This window comes from Coregonus lavaretus, assembly GCF_964263955.1.
Source record: "Coregonus lavaretus genome assembly, chromosome: 14".
NCBI lineage: Eukaryota > Metazoa > Chordata > Actinopteri > Salmoniformes > Salmonidae > Coregonus > Coregonus lavaretus.
Window position 1 is genome coordinate 38,658,158 of NC_140001.1, and position 15,576 is coordinate 38,673,733.

Sequence of the window (15,576 nt, forward strand, 5' to 3'; positions counted from 1 at the left end):
CAGAGGAAAGGAAAGTGAATAAACTTGGTAATTTTGACGTGTTGATCCCTGAGGGTCCAACGTCAAGTTTAACAGCATATAACACTCCTATAGCAGTCGGATATGCCAGGATATGACAAGACGGCATTCAAACAAAGGTTATAAATCAAAACCAACTCTCTGCTACTGAAACAGACTGATGAGAGATAGAGAGACATATAAACAAATAGAAATAGAGTGATAGAGTGAGAGGGGACCGAGAGAGATGGAGAGAAATGGAGACAGAGAGTGCGAAAAAGAGAGACAGACAGACAGACATACTGACAGAAATCCCGGTCCAGACAGGTGTAACGGGGAAGGGGAATCTGCCAGACAGAATCACTCTAGCAGGGGGCACAGCTGAGCTAACGTCTGGCAGACAGGCTGTGTGTGTGTGTGTGTGTGTGTGTGTGTGTGTGTGTGTGTGTGTGTGTGTGTGTGTGTGTGTGTGTGTGTGTGTGTGTGTGTGTGTGTGTGTGTGTGTGTGTGTGTGTGTGTGTGCGCGTGCGTGCGTGCGTGCGTGCGTGTGTGACGTAGAGGAGATGACGGTGTCCTGTGCAGAAGAAAGGCTCCTCTGTTCGCATGGTGAAACAATAGGGTCCTCTACACACACACACACACACACACACACACACACACACACACACACACACACACACACACACACACACACACACAAACACATCAAGGAGAGGGACTGTAGTGACATCATCACACCGAAGGTCAAGGAGATCTCATCTGGGTTTTTATAAATGTTTCCACATTACGTCACATAACATTAAAACATTCCATAATCACATAATCAGTTTCTATCTGATGTGTAATGGATAAAATATAAATATCTTCTTCTTTCTGCATGCTATGTATAGGATGTGGATGTAATTGTGCTCTTGTGCTCTTGTGCTACTTACTGATGGTGCTGCCTAAATTGCCACGGAGGGTATTGTATTGTATTGTATTATATTGTATTGTATTGGGAAACAAGAAGTTGTGTAACTACAGAAGTCAGTGGAGTGTCTCATTGGTATTTCCCTCTCTCTATTAGTGGCTTTCTGAGTACCTGTGCCAGTGACATCTGTGGAAAAGAGGCTGTGTATTCAAGGAAAATATTCCTCTCCGTTTTGTAAACCCAGTCAAACTGTAATGGCACGCTGTCAGAGCATCATCAACATTGTCCTGTCCCTGTCCTTAAGAAATCTGATTCTGTGTAGTTGGTGTTTCTAATATATTTTCAATTGTGCAAGCCACAAATAGGTAGCCTATAACAGTAGTAGTAAGTTTTACATAGTTATACAGTACCTATTAGCTAATGTAATTACCATGTAAATACAAGGTTTTAGTGCAATTTAATTGGGAAATGGGACTGATTAAACTAACAGATGTGTGTGCTGAAGTTTCCTCGATGTTAAGCTGTGAATCTCAGAAACAAAATGTTTTATAACTAACACTATATCATCAGTCCGTCTCAGAGGGTGAATCCTTCCACTGTGGAGCTGGGTTCTATGGTACAGCACAGTACCTTGGAAAATAAAAGTTAACTGTACGAATCTTTCTGCAAAATGCTCAGTTCAGAGCCCAGCCAGTTCTGCTACTGCAGCAGACTGAATCTTCCCCAGTCCCAGGTCTACTCTGCTTTGGGCCAAAAGACACAGTCCAGATATGTGTGAGCTGGAGACAGAAAGGTAAGAGTACTGTATGGTGTGGTGTGGTGTGTGTTTGTGGGGCGCGGACACTGTTGACTGAACAGTGTGTGGGTAATTCAGGAAACCGCTGGCTTCTTTCAAGACCAACACTCTCCATTCATCCTCCTCCTCCACCTGCCCTGTGCCCTGTCCCCTGTGCCTGCCTGATGATGTAATATAATGTTCTCCAATCCTCATCCTGGAAGGAGGCATCTGTTCCAGCCCAACAACCAGACACTGTTGATTATTCTACTACTAAGGGTTTGATCATTAGTTCATACGATGATAAGATGTGTTACTGCTGGGCTGGAACAAAGGCCTGTACACCCGGTGAGTCCTAGGACTAGGATCCAAGAACACTGATGCAACATAAGCCAGGGGTTCCAAAACAGTTTGCTGATAAAACCATCCATGTTTCTAGCCACAACTCAGTTGGGACCCAATTATCCACTTAATAACATATATAGCATTATAATAGGAAGGTACCCACTAGGCAAAAACTGGTTGAATCAACTTTGTTTCCACGTCATTTCAACCAAAAAATTCAATGTGATGACTTTGAATCAACGTGGAAAACTGAATTTGCAAAAAGTCTTCAACGTAAGGGAATTTTGTTTTTTAAATTTTGTTTAATCTAATTCCAATGACAGGGTGACATTTTTGGTTGAGTTGAATTCACGCTAGTTGACAACTCGACCAAATGTAAATAAAAACTAGATGTTGAACTGATGTCTGTGCCCAGTGGGTTGGTTTTGTTCTTACCTGGTAGGGCATCCTCCTCTGTGGCTCTCTTTGCCTTGCTAGTCTGGCTTTGTGTCTCTGTGAGTTCCTCTTCTTTAGCTGGTTCAGCCTGGGACTCCTCTCCATGTAGGGCCGGCATCCCTCCCTCCTCCCCAGCCTGGCCTAAAGAGACAATGCCTCCTGCACTCTCGCCTGCTCTGGGCAGTAGCACACAGCATAAGGCCAGCAGAACCAAACACACCACTGCAGTATGACCTCCCATCCTCCCTACTCTACCTGCCTCAGGATTCTACCTCAATGTTCCACTGAAGAGTTCCAGCTCAGTGTTCCAATTAAGTATCCCACCTCAGTACTCTAGTTCAGATTTCCCAAATTCTTGCTAAAAGTTCCAGCTCAGAACGCTACTCAGAAATTCTACCGAAGTGTTCTATATCTGTATTCTACCACAGAATTCTACCTCACCAAAACACCTCAGTTTGTCTCAGTTTTCTACTCTAGTGTTCCATGCCTTCTCTCCGGTGAGGAAGATTCTGGAGCTCCAAGTCACAGCCAGAACCAGACTCACTCAGAGCATGAGGCAGGGCTGGACACAGAGAGAAGGAAAGAGTGAGGGAGGGAGGGAGGGAGGAAGGAAGAGGGAGGGAGATCAGTCCAATTGTCCTGCAATTGAACTAAAGGAAAAACGAGATCCACATTTCTCCTGGATCGACAGCTGAAAAAATTATTATTGAGAGAGATATAATCCCCTTCACTAAACTGATGAGTTGCAACAGGTGCAGAGAGCAAAAGGAGATCTCAGCATAGATTGAGCAGAGCAGCTCACTGGAGAAGCCAGGAGATGGAAGGAAGAATCCAGGTTGGCTCTATAGAGGCTGTAACTCCTGGTTGGAGAGGTGAAAAGAGCTTAGTCCTGCAGCAGAGCACTTCTTCCACTTCTTCCTCCACACTGCCTGCTTTCCCCTTTGCAGACTGCCACAGGAATGGAAAGGGGGGGAGAGAAGGTGGGGGAGGAGTCGAGGACAGAGTGTGTTTGTGCTAACAATATTGAACCCCACAGATATTTAAGGAACAGAAGAACATAATACTACTGCTATACACACCTTTATCTATTCACATACTGTCCATACATATATATAATTGATATTCCTGACTCAGGTCTAGAAGCAAATTTACTGCAATCCTATCCATTTTTCTATAGGGTTTTGTACTGTGTTTTTATATACGGTATTATCGACATACACTACCGGTCAAAAGTTTTAGAACACTTACTCATTCAAGGGTTTTTCTTTATTTTTACTATTTTCTACATTGTAGAATAATTGTGAAGACATCAAAACTATGAAATAACACATATGGAATCATGTAGTAACCAAAAAAGTGTTAAACAAATCAAAATATATTTTATATTTGAGATTCTTCAACTAACCACCCTTTGCCTTGATGACAGCTTTGCACACTTGGCATTCTCTCAACCAGCTTCACCTGGAATGCTTTTCAAACAGTGTTGAAGGCGTTCCCACATATGCTGAGCACTTGTTGACTGCTTTTCCTTCACTCTGCGGTCCGATTCATCCCAAACTATCTCAATTTGGTTGAGGTCAGGGGATTGTGGAGGCCAGGTCATCTGATGCAGCACTACATCACTGTCCTTCATGGTAAAATAGCCCTTACACAGGCTGGAGGTGTGTTTTGGGTCATTGTCCTGTTGAAAAACAAATGATAGTCACACTAAGCCCAAACCAGATGGGATGGCGTATCGCTGCAGAATGCTGTGGTAGCCATGATGAATAAGTGTGCCTTGAATTGTAAATAAATCACAGACAGTGTCACCAGCAAAGCACCCCCACACCATAACATCTCCTCCTCCATGCTTTACGGTGGGAAATACACATGCGGAGATCATCCGTTCACCCACACCGTGTCTCACAAAGACACGGCGGTTGGAACCAAAAATCTCCAATTTGGACTCCAGACCAAAGGACACATTTCCACCGGTCTAATGTCCACTGTTCGTGTTTTTTGGCTCAAGCAAGTCTCTTCTTATTATTGGTGTCCTTTAGTAGTGGTTTCTTTGCAGCAATTCGACCATGAAGGCCTGATTCACACAGTCTCCTCTGAACAGTTGATGTTGAGATGCATCTGTTACTTGAACTCTGTGAAGCATTTATTTGGGCTTCAATTTTTGAGGCTGGTAACTCTAATGAACTTATCCTCTGCAGCAGAGGTAACTCTGGCTCTTCCATTCCTGTGACGGTCCTCATGAGAGCCAGTTTCATCATAGCGCTTGATGGTTTTTGCGACTGCACTTGAAGAAACTTTCAAAGTTCTTGAAATGTTCCGTATTGACTGACCTTAATGTCATAAAGTAATGATGGACTGTCGTTTCTCTTTGCTTATTTGAGCTGTTCTTGCCATAATATGGACTTGGTCTTTTACCAAATAGGGCTATCTTCTGTATACCCCCCTACCTTGTCACAACACAACTGATTGGCTCAAACGCATTAAGAAGGAAAGAAATTCCACAAATTAACGTTAATTGAAATGCATTCCAGGTGACTACCTCATGAAGCTGGTTGAGAGAATGCCAAGAGTGTGCAAATCTGTCATCAAGGCAAAGGGTGGCTATTTGAAGAATCTCTAATATAAAATATATTTTAATTTGTTTAACACTTTTTTGGTTACTACATGATTCCATATGTGTTATTTCATAGTTTTGATGTCTTCACTATTATTCTACAATGTAGAAAATAGTAAAAATAAAGAAAAACCCTTGAATGAATAGGTGTTCTAAAACATTTGACCGGTAGTGTAGCTTATTCTAATATTTCTACTACTATACATTGTATTTTAGTTACACTGTTTATACACACCAAATATTTATTTTATTTTATATACTGGATTCTTGACATATCTCACTCTAATATACCTACTGCTGTACATACAGTGCCTTCAGGAAGTATTCATACCCTTTGACTTATTCCACATTTTGTTGTGTTACAGCCTGAATTCAAAATGGATTCAATATATTTTTTCCTCACCCATCTACACACAATACCCCATAATGACAAAGTGAAATGTTTTTAAAAGTTAGCAAATGTATTGAAAATTAAATACAGAAATATCTCATTTACGCAAGTATTCACAACCCTGAGTCAATACTTTGTAGAAGCACCTTTGGCAGCGATTACAGCTATGAGTCTTTCTGGTTAAGTCTTGAAGGCCGTGTCTAGACTTGACAGTTCATGCAGCTTTTGTATTCTGATAATGGAGTTCTGATCATGGAATTCTGAACACATCATGCATCTACATTTACATTTAAATGTGTCCACCATGTCCATATTGTGTCCGTTCCCACGCTATAATCAAATGCCATTATGCATTCTACAAATGGTGGAATAGGCCAAATATCATAATAACACAACAACAACTGATGGCACTAGCTAACTACTGTAGCTAACTAGCCAGCTAACCTCTGTAGCTAGAAAGCAAGATAGCAAGCAACGCTAAAGGGATTGCAAACGGGTTAGCATAACTCTCGTTTTGCAAAATATTAGATAGCTGGCTAGCATTTATGAGGCCAGCAAACACGTTCCTCACACGGTAGAACCGTATTTCCTCCAGCGTTATAATGAAAAGGTACCTCTCGGTCCCGAAAACATACGTTTCTTGGAGACTTGTGGGGGGAGTGCTGATGACGTCGCCCACTGTATGCGCTTTCAGTAGCCTGATTGCATCCAGACTGAGGAGAACTCCGCACACAATGCATCCTTGACCACCTCCTGTGGTCAGGGATGTGGTCAAACATGTGGTCAAACAGACCCGTATTTTCAATGCGAGATTTGAATTCTGATAGCAGATGTCGCATGTAAGTGTCAAGTGTAGACATGACCTAAGACCTTTCCACACCTGGATTGTGGAACATTTGCCCATTATTCTTTTAAAAATTCTTCAAGCTCTGTCAGATTGGTTGTGGATCATACAGTTGAAGTCGGAAGTTTACATACACTTAGGTTGGAGTCATAAAAACTTGTTTTTCAACCACTCCACTAATTTCTTGTTAACAAACTATAGTTTTGGAAAGTTGGTTAGGACATCTACTTTGTGCATGACACAAGTCATTTTTCCAACAATTGTTTACAGACAGATTATTTCACTTATAATTCACTGTATCACAATTCCAGTGGTTCAGAAGTTTACATACACTACGTTGACTGTGCCTTTAAACAGCTTGGAAAATTCCAGAAAATGATGTCATGGCTTTAGAAGCTTCTGAGAGGCTAATTGACATCATTTGAGTCAATTGGAGGTGTACCTGTGAATGGATTTCAAGGCCTACCTTCAAACTCAGTGCCTCTTTGCTTGACATCATGGGAAAATCAAAAGAAATCAGCCAAGACCTCAGAAAATAAATTGTAGACGTCCACAAGTCTGGTTCATCCTTGGGAGCAATTTCCAAACGCCTGAAGTTACCACGTTCATCTGTACAAACAATAGTACGCAAGTATAAACACCATGGGACCACGCAGCCGTCATACCGTTCAGGAAGGAGACGCATTCTGTCTCCTAGAGATGAACGTACTTTGGTGCGAATAGTGCAGATCAATCCCAGAACAACAGCAAAGGACCTTGTGAAGATGCTGGAGGAAACCGGTACAAAACTATCTATATCCACAGTAAAACGAGTCCTATATCGACATAATCTGAAAGGCCTCTCAGCAAGGAAGAAGCCACTGCTCCAAAACCGCCATAAAAAAGCCAGACTACGGTTTGCAACTGCACATCTCCAAAGATCGTACTTTTTGGAGAAATGTCCTCTGGTCTGATGAAACAAAAATAGAACTGTTTGGCCATAATGACCAAAGTCATGTTTGGAGGAAAAAGGGGGTTGCTTGCAAGCCGAAGAACACCATCCCAACCGTGAAGCACGGGGGTGGCAGCATCATGCTGTGGGGGTGCTTTGCTGCAGGAGGGACTAGTGCACTTCACAAAATAGATGGCATCATGAGGAAGGAAAATTATGTGGATATATTGAAGCAACATCACAAGACATCAGTCAGGAAGTTAAAGCTTGGTCATAAATGGATCTTCCAAATGGACAATGACCCCAAGCATACTTCCAACGTTGTGGCAAAAGGGCTTAAGGACAACAAATCCAGGTATTGGAGTGGCCATCACAAAGCCCTGACCTCAATCCTATAGAAAATTTGTGGGCAGAACTGAAAAAGCGTGTGCGAGCAAGGAGGCCTACAAACCTGACTCAGTTACACCAGCTCTGTCAGGAGGAATGGGCCAAAATTCATCCAACCTATTGTGGGAAGCTTGTGGAAGGCTACCCGAAACGTTTGACCCAAGTGAAACAATTTAAAGGCAATGCTACCAAATACTAATTGAGTGTATGTAAACTTCTGACCCACTGGGAATGTGATGAAAGAAATAAAAGCTGAAATAAATAATTATCTCTACTATTATTCTGACATTTCACATTCTTAAAATAAAGTGGTGATCCTAACTGACCTAAGACAGTGAATTTTTACTAGGATTAAATGTCAGGAATTGTGAAAAACTGAGTTTAAATGTATTTGGCTAAGGTGTATGTAAACTTCCGACTTCAACTGTAGCTAGACAACCATTTTCAGGTCTTGCCATAGATTTTCAAGTAGATTTAAGTCAAAACTGTAACTCAGCCACTCAGGAACATTCACTGTCTTCTTGGTAAGCAAATTCAGTGTAGATTTGGCCTTGTGTTTTAGGTTATTGTCTTGCTGAAATGTGAATTAATCTCCCAGTGTCTGGTGGAAAGCAGACTGAACCAGGTTTTCCTCTAGGATTTTGACTGTGCTTAGCCCCATTCCGTTTCTTTTTTAGCCGGAAAATCTCCACAGCCCTTAATGATCACAAGCATACACATAAAATGATGCATCCACCACTATGCTTGAAAATATGGAGAGTGGTACTCAGTAATGTGTTGTATTGGATTTCCCACAAATATAACACTTTGTATTCAGGACAAAAAGTTAATTTCTTGGCCAATTCTTTTTCAGTATTACTTTAGTGCCTTGTTGCAGGCTTCCTTCTTTTCACTCTGTCAATTAGGTTAGTATTGTGGAGTAACTACAATGTTATTGATCCATCCACAGTTTTCTCCTATCACAGCCATTAAACTCAGTAACTGTTTTAAAGTCACCATTGGCCTCATGGTGAAATCCCCGAGCGGTTTCCTTCCTCTTCTGCAACTGAGTCAGGAAGGACACCTGTATCTTTTAAGTGACTGGGTATATTGATAGACCATCAAAAGTGTAATTAATAACTTCACCATGCTCAAAGTGATATTCAATGTCTGTCTGTCTGTTGTTGTTTTTGTTTTTTTATCCATTGGAAAACCTCCCTGGTCTTTGTGGTTGAATCTGTGTTTGTAATTCACTGCTCGACTGAGAGACCTTACAGAGAATTGTATGTGTGGGGTACAGAGATGAGGTAGTCATTCAAAAATCATGTTAAACACTATTATTGCACACAGAGTCCATGCAACTTATGATGTGACTTGTTAGGCAAATGTTTACTCCAGAATGTATTTAGGCTTGCCATAAGAAAGTGGTTGAATACTTATTGACTCAAGACATTTGAGCTTTTCATTTTTAATTAATTTGTAAAAGTTTCAACATCAAAAAACAAATTCCACTTCGACATTATGGGGTATTGTGTGTAGGCCACTGACTCAAAAAATCCAAATGTAATCAATTTTAAATTCAGGCTGTAATACGAGAAAGGTTGGGAAAAAGTCAAGGTGTGTGAATACTTTCTGAAGGCACTGTATCATTCCTAGTATATCTTGTGTAAATTCACCCGGTGTAGATAGATACGTATAGATTGCATTTGGATTAATGTAACAGTGCTATTTGGGTTGTTAATTGGATTCGTTCTGACATTTCTTAATTTCTTTTTTTTTACTTTTTGGATTATGTGACTTTGTACGCGACCAATAAACTTTGATTTGATTTTAATATTCCAGCTCAAACTGGATACGTTTGTTTTGATTAACAATGTCCTGCTCATCTTTCTATCCAGATTTCAGTGGAACTGCAGCATTCTTTCCTTAGAATGTAGCTTAGCAAACCTTCTTATTAGTTTGAAGGAAAACTCATTCACAGCCAAGCCTGAACGCACGCACGCACGCACACGCACACACACAAACACACACACACACACACATATATGCACACAGTTGCATACACACACACACATACACACATACACACACACAGAGGAGAACTATTTGAGAAGATGACAGAAGTTTGCTCTTTTCGGGCTTTGTGTTTTCTTTGCTCTGCCCTGTCTATGGCCTCCCCATCCTCCTGTGTGTGTCAGCAGTGTGAGGGAGGAGTAGTCCCCTATTACAGTACCTTCACCATTTAACCAAGATGGATGAATTGGAGAGCAAACTAAATGTGCAAAAGATATGCAGCCACTGGAGGAAATCTGAATGGAAAGTTCTTCATCGTAAAACAAACAGCATGTTTTTCAGCACTAAATTGTAGTGCTGCAAAAAGAAACCGATATGTTTACAATTCGGCTGACTCACAGACTGGACCAACCTGCTACAGAAGAAAAAAAAACAGTAACAAAAAAACGAACAGATTCTAAGCAGGATTGTTTAGATGATGAGTAGTACTGTGTCTCTTGAGATTTGGCCAAAAGGACTTATTGATGAAATGTGTTTAAAGTTATAGCCCACAAATCAAGTTAAAAGCATCTGGTTGAAAATGACTTAAAGTGAGTAAGCAGGGTTGTTTTTGACCAATCTTGTTTTTGTCTCTGTTTGCTTGATGAAAGCAAGCTGGATTTATAGTATTTTGGCCGGTATTCCCTTCTTCATATTCCCAATAAGTTTCCACAAATGCACATAGGGCTCGATTCCGAATTCCGAAATACACCTTTCCTACGCACGCCTTTCCTATGCACTTCTCAGTATTTAGTATTCAGACTTACCTTATTTAGTCGCGTAACGCGCTCTGCAGGTGTGGCTCACTTGCGCGCACCCTCCCACTTCCTGGCCAACAGATTTTCTCGTGGAGTTTTCATTCAATAGAGTTTTCAGCACATTTATCTTAAGCCATCCCATTAAATACGGTGTACCTTTTAGTTCGAATTTTGTCAACAGACTCACTAGAATATATCGAGCCATCTAAATATATGCATATTCATCTCCGTTTCAGAACCAATTGGCAGATTTAAAAATCCTCTTATCTTGTAGATTATTTAGGTTTAGGAAAGTATTTATGAATCATAAAAAACAGGTTTGGATAGCCTTTACACACGAAAGAAACTAAACGGTGGTTTGATTCATTCTGAAAATTGCCACATTCAGTTCTTCAACCCATGGTAATGTTGGAAGATTAGTGTATATATAATTATAATAGGGTGAATAGTGTACAATGGTAGGCTATACCCTCGGCTATTGCCTGCACAAACCATGGAACTGTGTGATAACACGGCCAAGTATTGCACCATATGTCGGGTTCAAACTGTTACCGCTTGGCTTGGTCTGCGTACCGCCCCATAACGATTTAACTAGCCTATGTGTTTTTTTTTCCTAAACAGAACAAAAATATAAATGCAACATGCAACAATTTCAAAGGATTTACGGAGTTACAGTTCATATAAGGAAATCAGTCAATTGAAACAAATTCAATAGGCCCTAATCTATGGATTTCACATGACTGGGAATAGAGATGTGCATCTGTTTGTCACATACACTTTTTTTTAAAGTAGGGTGTGGATCAGAAAACCAGTCAGTATCTGGTGTCCATCATTTCCCTCATGCAGCGCGACACATCTCCTTCGCATAGAGTTGATCAGGCTGTTGATTGTGGCCTGTGGAATGTTGTCACACTCCTCTTCAATGGCTGTGCAAAGTTGCTGGATATTGGCGGGAACTGGAACACGCTGTCATACACGTTGATCCAGAGCATCCCAAACATGCTCAATGGGTGGTGACCTTTCTGGTGAGTATGCAGGCCATGGAAGAACTGGGACATTTTCAGCTTCCAGGAATTGTGTACAGATCCTTGCGACATGAGGCCATGCATTATCATGCTGAAACATGAGTTGATGGTGGCAGATGAATGGCACGACAATGGGCCTCAGGATCTCGTCACGGTATCTCTGTGCATTCAAATTGCCATCGATAAAATGCAATTGTGTTCATTGTCCGTAGCTTATGCCTGTCCATACCATAACCCTACCGCCATCATGGGGCACTCTGTTCACAACATTGACATCAGCAAACCATTAGCCCACACAACGCCATACACGCTGTCTGCCATCTGCCCGGTACAGTTGAAACTGGGATTCATCCGTGAAGAGCACACTTCTCCAGCGTGCCAGTGGCCATTGAAGGTAAGCATTTGCCCACTGAAGTCGGTTACGATGCCGAACTGCAGTCAGGTCAAGACACTGGTGAGGACGAGGAGCACGCAGATGAGCTTCCCTGAGACTGTTTCTGACAGTTTGTGCAGAAATTATTCGGTTGTGCAAACCCACAGTTTCATCAGCTGTCTGGGTGGTTGGTCTCAGATGATCCCGCAGGTGAAGAAGATGTGGGGGTCCTGGGCTGACGTGGTTACACATGGCCTGCGGTTGTGAGGCCGGTTGGACGTACTGCCAAATTCTCTAAAACGACGTTGGAGGTGGCTTATGGTAGAGAAATGAACATTCAATTCTCTGGCAACAGCTCTGGTGGGCATTCCTGCAGTCAGCATGCCAATTGCATGCTCCCTCAAAACTTGAGACATCTGTGGCATTGTGTTGTGTGACAAAACTGCACATTTTAGAGTGGCCTTTTATTGTCCCCAGCACAAGCTGCACCTGTGTAATGATCATGCTGTTTAATCATCTTCTTGATATGCCACACCTGTAAGGTGATGGATTATCTTGGCAAAGTAGAGAAATGCTCACTAACAGGGATGTGAACACCTTTGTGCATAAAAGTTGAGAGAAAATCGAACATTTCTGGGATCTTTTATTTCAGCTCATGAAACATGGGACCACCACTTTACATGTTGCGTTTATTTTTGTTCACTATATATTATCAACTGTTACTAATGATCCTCAGCAACAACCACACAGCCATGATGACGTTTACAGTGGAAGCAAATGAAGGTAAACAAAACAATGTAATTCAATGAAATGATAATGTAGGCTATACCAGCTGAAGGGAACTGACAGTAAATTGGCTGTTAAATATGAGTGGTTATTAGGCCTACTGACAGTCGATACTGATAGCGGATCATATTTAATATAATAGAAATAGGAAACAGATCGATACTGATAGTGGATCATATTTAACATGATAGAAATAGGAAACATATCGATACTGATAGTGGATCATATTTAACATGATAGAAATAGGAAACAGATCGATACTGATAGTGGATCATATTTAACATGATAGAAATAGGAAAAAGAGAAAGTCGGGGTAGTCTATAATTAAGACATTCGAGAGCGCCCATCTCTGCAAGTTAAAAGGCTGTACAATTTAAATTCTGCATAATGGCACAGCATTTCATGATCTTTACTGTGGGAAAGTTGATATGTTGATATGCTTCAGTTTGCTGCCATATGACTGGTTTCACATTTGCCTCCAGCAATTATAAGGTAAAATAGATCTAAAACAAGTGTCATTATATTTACAATTCCCTTCTCCAAACAGATTACTAATTTACCTAGCTCTTATCAATAGCTCTTATCAAGCTGTAAATTACAGTGCATGGAGAATGGTGTTATTTCTATCGAATTAAATAAAGCAGATGCTTTTTCCACTTGGAACTGGTAGATTCGCTAGACCTTATTTATAGTTTCTGCGCCAGTAGAAATTGTGGAATTATTAGGGAAGTCATGGTCAGAATACAGCGTATATGTAGACACACCTCCACCACACATTCATTTATTCGATCTCCACCCCAAACGAATAGCAGGTGAATAGCATGCTTAAATTCAAGGTCAGAATACGCATAGAGAGAAAAGTGCATACAAATTATATTACGTTCCATTTACGTGAGATTAACTAGGTCGGAATTGGGCCCATGGAGAGAGAGCGAGAGAGGCAATGGTACCATATGACACCATTTAAAAATTGTGTCATATTACAAAACTAAATCAGACATTATCCCAAATGTCAGTGACCTTCATGCGAAACTCTTTTCACAACCCCAATAAACACACGTCAAATCAAATCAAAGTTTATTGGTAATGTACACAGATATGCAGATGTTACGCAGGTGCAGCGAAATGCTTATGTTTCTAGCTCCAACAGTGCAGTAAAATGTAACAATACAATAACAATACACACATAATCCAAACAGTTAAAAAAATATATAAGAATGAGCAGGTGTGTCCAAACTTTTGACTGGTACTGTATATATATATATATATATATATATATATATATATATATATATATATATATATATATATCAAAAGTTTGGACACACCTACTCATTCAAGGGTTTTTCTTTATTTTTTACTATTTTCTACATTGTAGAATAATAGTGAAGACATCAAAACTATTAAATAACACATATGGAATCATGTAATAACCAAAAAAGTGTTAAACAAATCAAAATATATGATATATGTGAGATTCTTCAAATAACCACCCTTTGCCTTGATGACAGCTTTGCACACTCTTGGCATTCTCTCAACCAGCTTCATGAGGAATGCTTTTCCAACAGTCTTGAAGGAGTTCCCACATATACTGAGAACTGCTTTTCCTACACTCTGCGGTCCAACTCATCCCAAACCATCTCAATTGGGTTGAGGTCGGGGGATTGTGGATGCCAGGTCATCTGATGCAGCACTCCATCACTCTCCTTCTTGGTCAAATAGCCCTTACACAGCCTGGAGGTGTGTTTTGGGTCATTGTCCTGTTGAAAAACAAATGAAAGTCCCACTAAGCGCAAACCAGATGGGATAGCGTATCGCTGCAGAATGCTGTGGTAGCCATGATGGTTCAGTGTGCCTTGAATTCTAAATAAATCACAGACAGTGTCATCAGCAAAGCACCGCCACACCATCACACCTCCTCCTCCATGCTTCACGGTGGGAAGCACACATGCAGAGATCATCCGTTCACCTACTCTGCGTCTCACAAAGACACACAGCGGTTGGAACCAAAAATCTCTAATTTGGACTCATCAGACCAAAGGACAGATTTCCACCAGTCTAATGTCCATTGCTCGTGTTTCTTGGCCCAAGCAAGTCTCTTCTTATTATTGGTTTCCTTTAGTAGTGGTTTCTTTGCAGCAATTCGACCATGAAGTCCTGATTCACACAGTCTCCTATGAACAATTGATGTTAAGATGTGTCTGTTACTTGAACTCTGTGAAGCATTTATTTGTGCTGCAATCTGACGTGCAGTTAACACTAATGAACTTATCCTCTGCAGCAGAGGTAACTCTGGGTCTTCCTTTCCTGTGGTGGTCCTCATGAGAGCCAGGTGCTCTCTCTGCTTTCTCCTGTTGTCCACGTTCAGCTCTCCTCTGTTTTGTTGACGTTGAGGGAGAGGTTATTTCCCTGGCACCACTATCCCCAGGGCACTATCCTCCTCCCTGCAGGCTGTCTCGTCATTGTGGGTGATCAGGCCTCCCACTTTTGTGTTGTCAGCAAACTTGATGATAGAGTTGGAGTCGTGCATTGCCACGCAGCCATGAGTACAGGAGGGGGCTGAGCATACACCCCTGGGGGGCCCACATGTTGAGGATCAGCGTGGCGGAGGTGTTTTTGCCTACCCTCACCACCTGGGGGCGACCCGTCAAGAAGTCTAGGACCCAGTTGCACAGGGAGGGGTTCATTCCCAGGGCCCTGAGCTTAGTGATGAGTTTGGGGGGCACTATGGTGTTGAAAGCCGAAATGTAGTCGATGGAACAGCATTTTCACATAGATATTCCTCTTGTCCAGGTGTGATAGGGTGGTGTGTGGCTATTGCGTCATCTGTGGATCTGTTGGGGCGGTATGCAAATTGTAGTTGGCCGAGGGTGTTGGGTACGGTGGAGGTAATATAGTCCTTGATTAGCCTCTCAAAGCACTTCATGATGACAGAAGTGAGTGCTACGGGGCGATAGTCATTTAGTTCAGTTCC

General features: G+C 41.4%; 1 protein-coding gene across 1 annotated transcript in view; it reads right to left on the reverse strand.

Annotated features, from left to right (window-relative positions):
• Positions 1 to 3,393, reverse strand: part of LOC311141611 (inactive carboxypeptidase-like protein X2) — a 30,095-nt gene extending 26,702 nt beyond the window's left edge. Inside the window, exon 1 of the mRNA XM_084176990.1 lies at positions 2,463 to 3,393. Within this exon, the coding sequence (XP_084033116.1) occupies positions 2,463 to 2,703 (241 nt within the window). The 5' untranslated portion in view covers positions 2,704 to 3,393. The remainder of the gene's footprint in view (positions 1 to 2,462) is intronic.
• Positions 3,394 to 15,576: the final 12,183 nt, after the last annotated feature.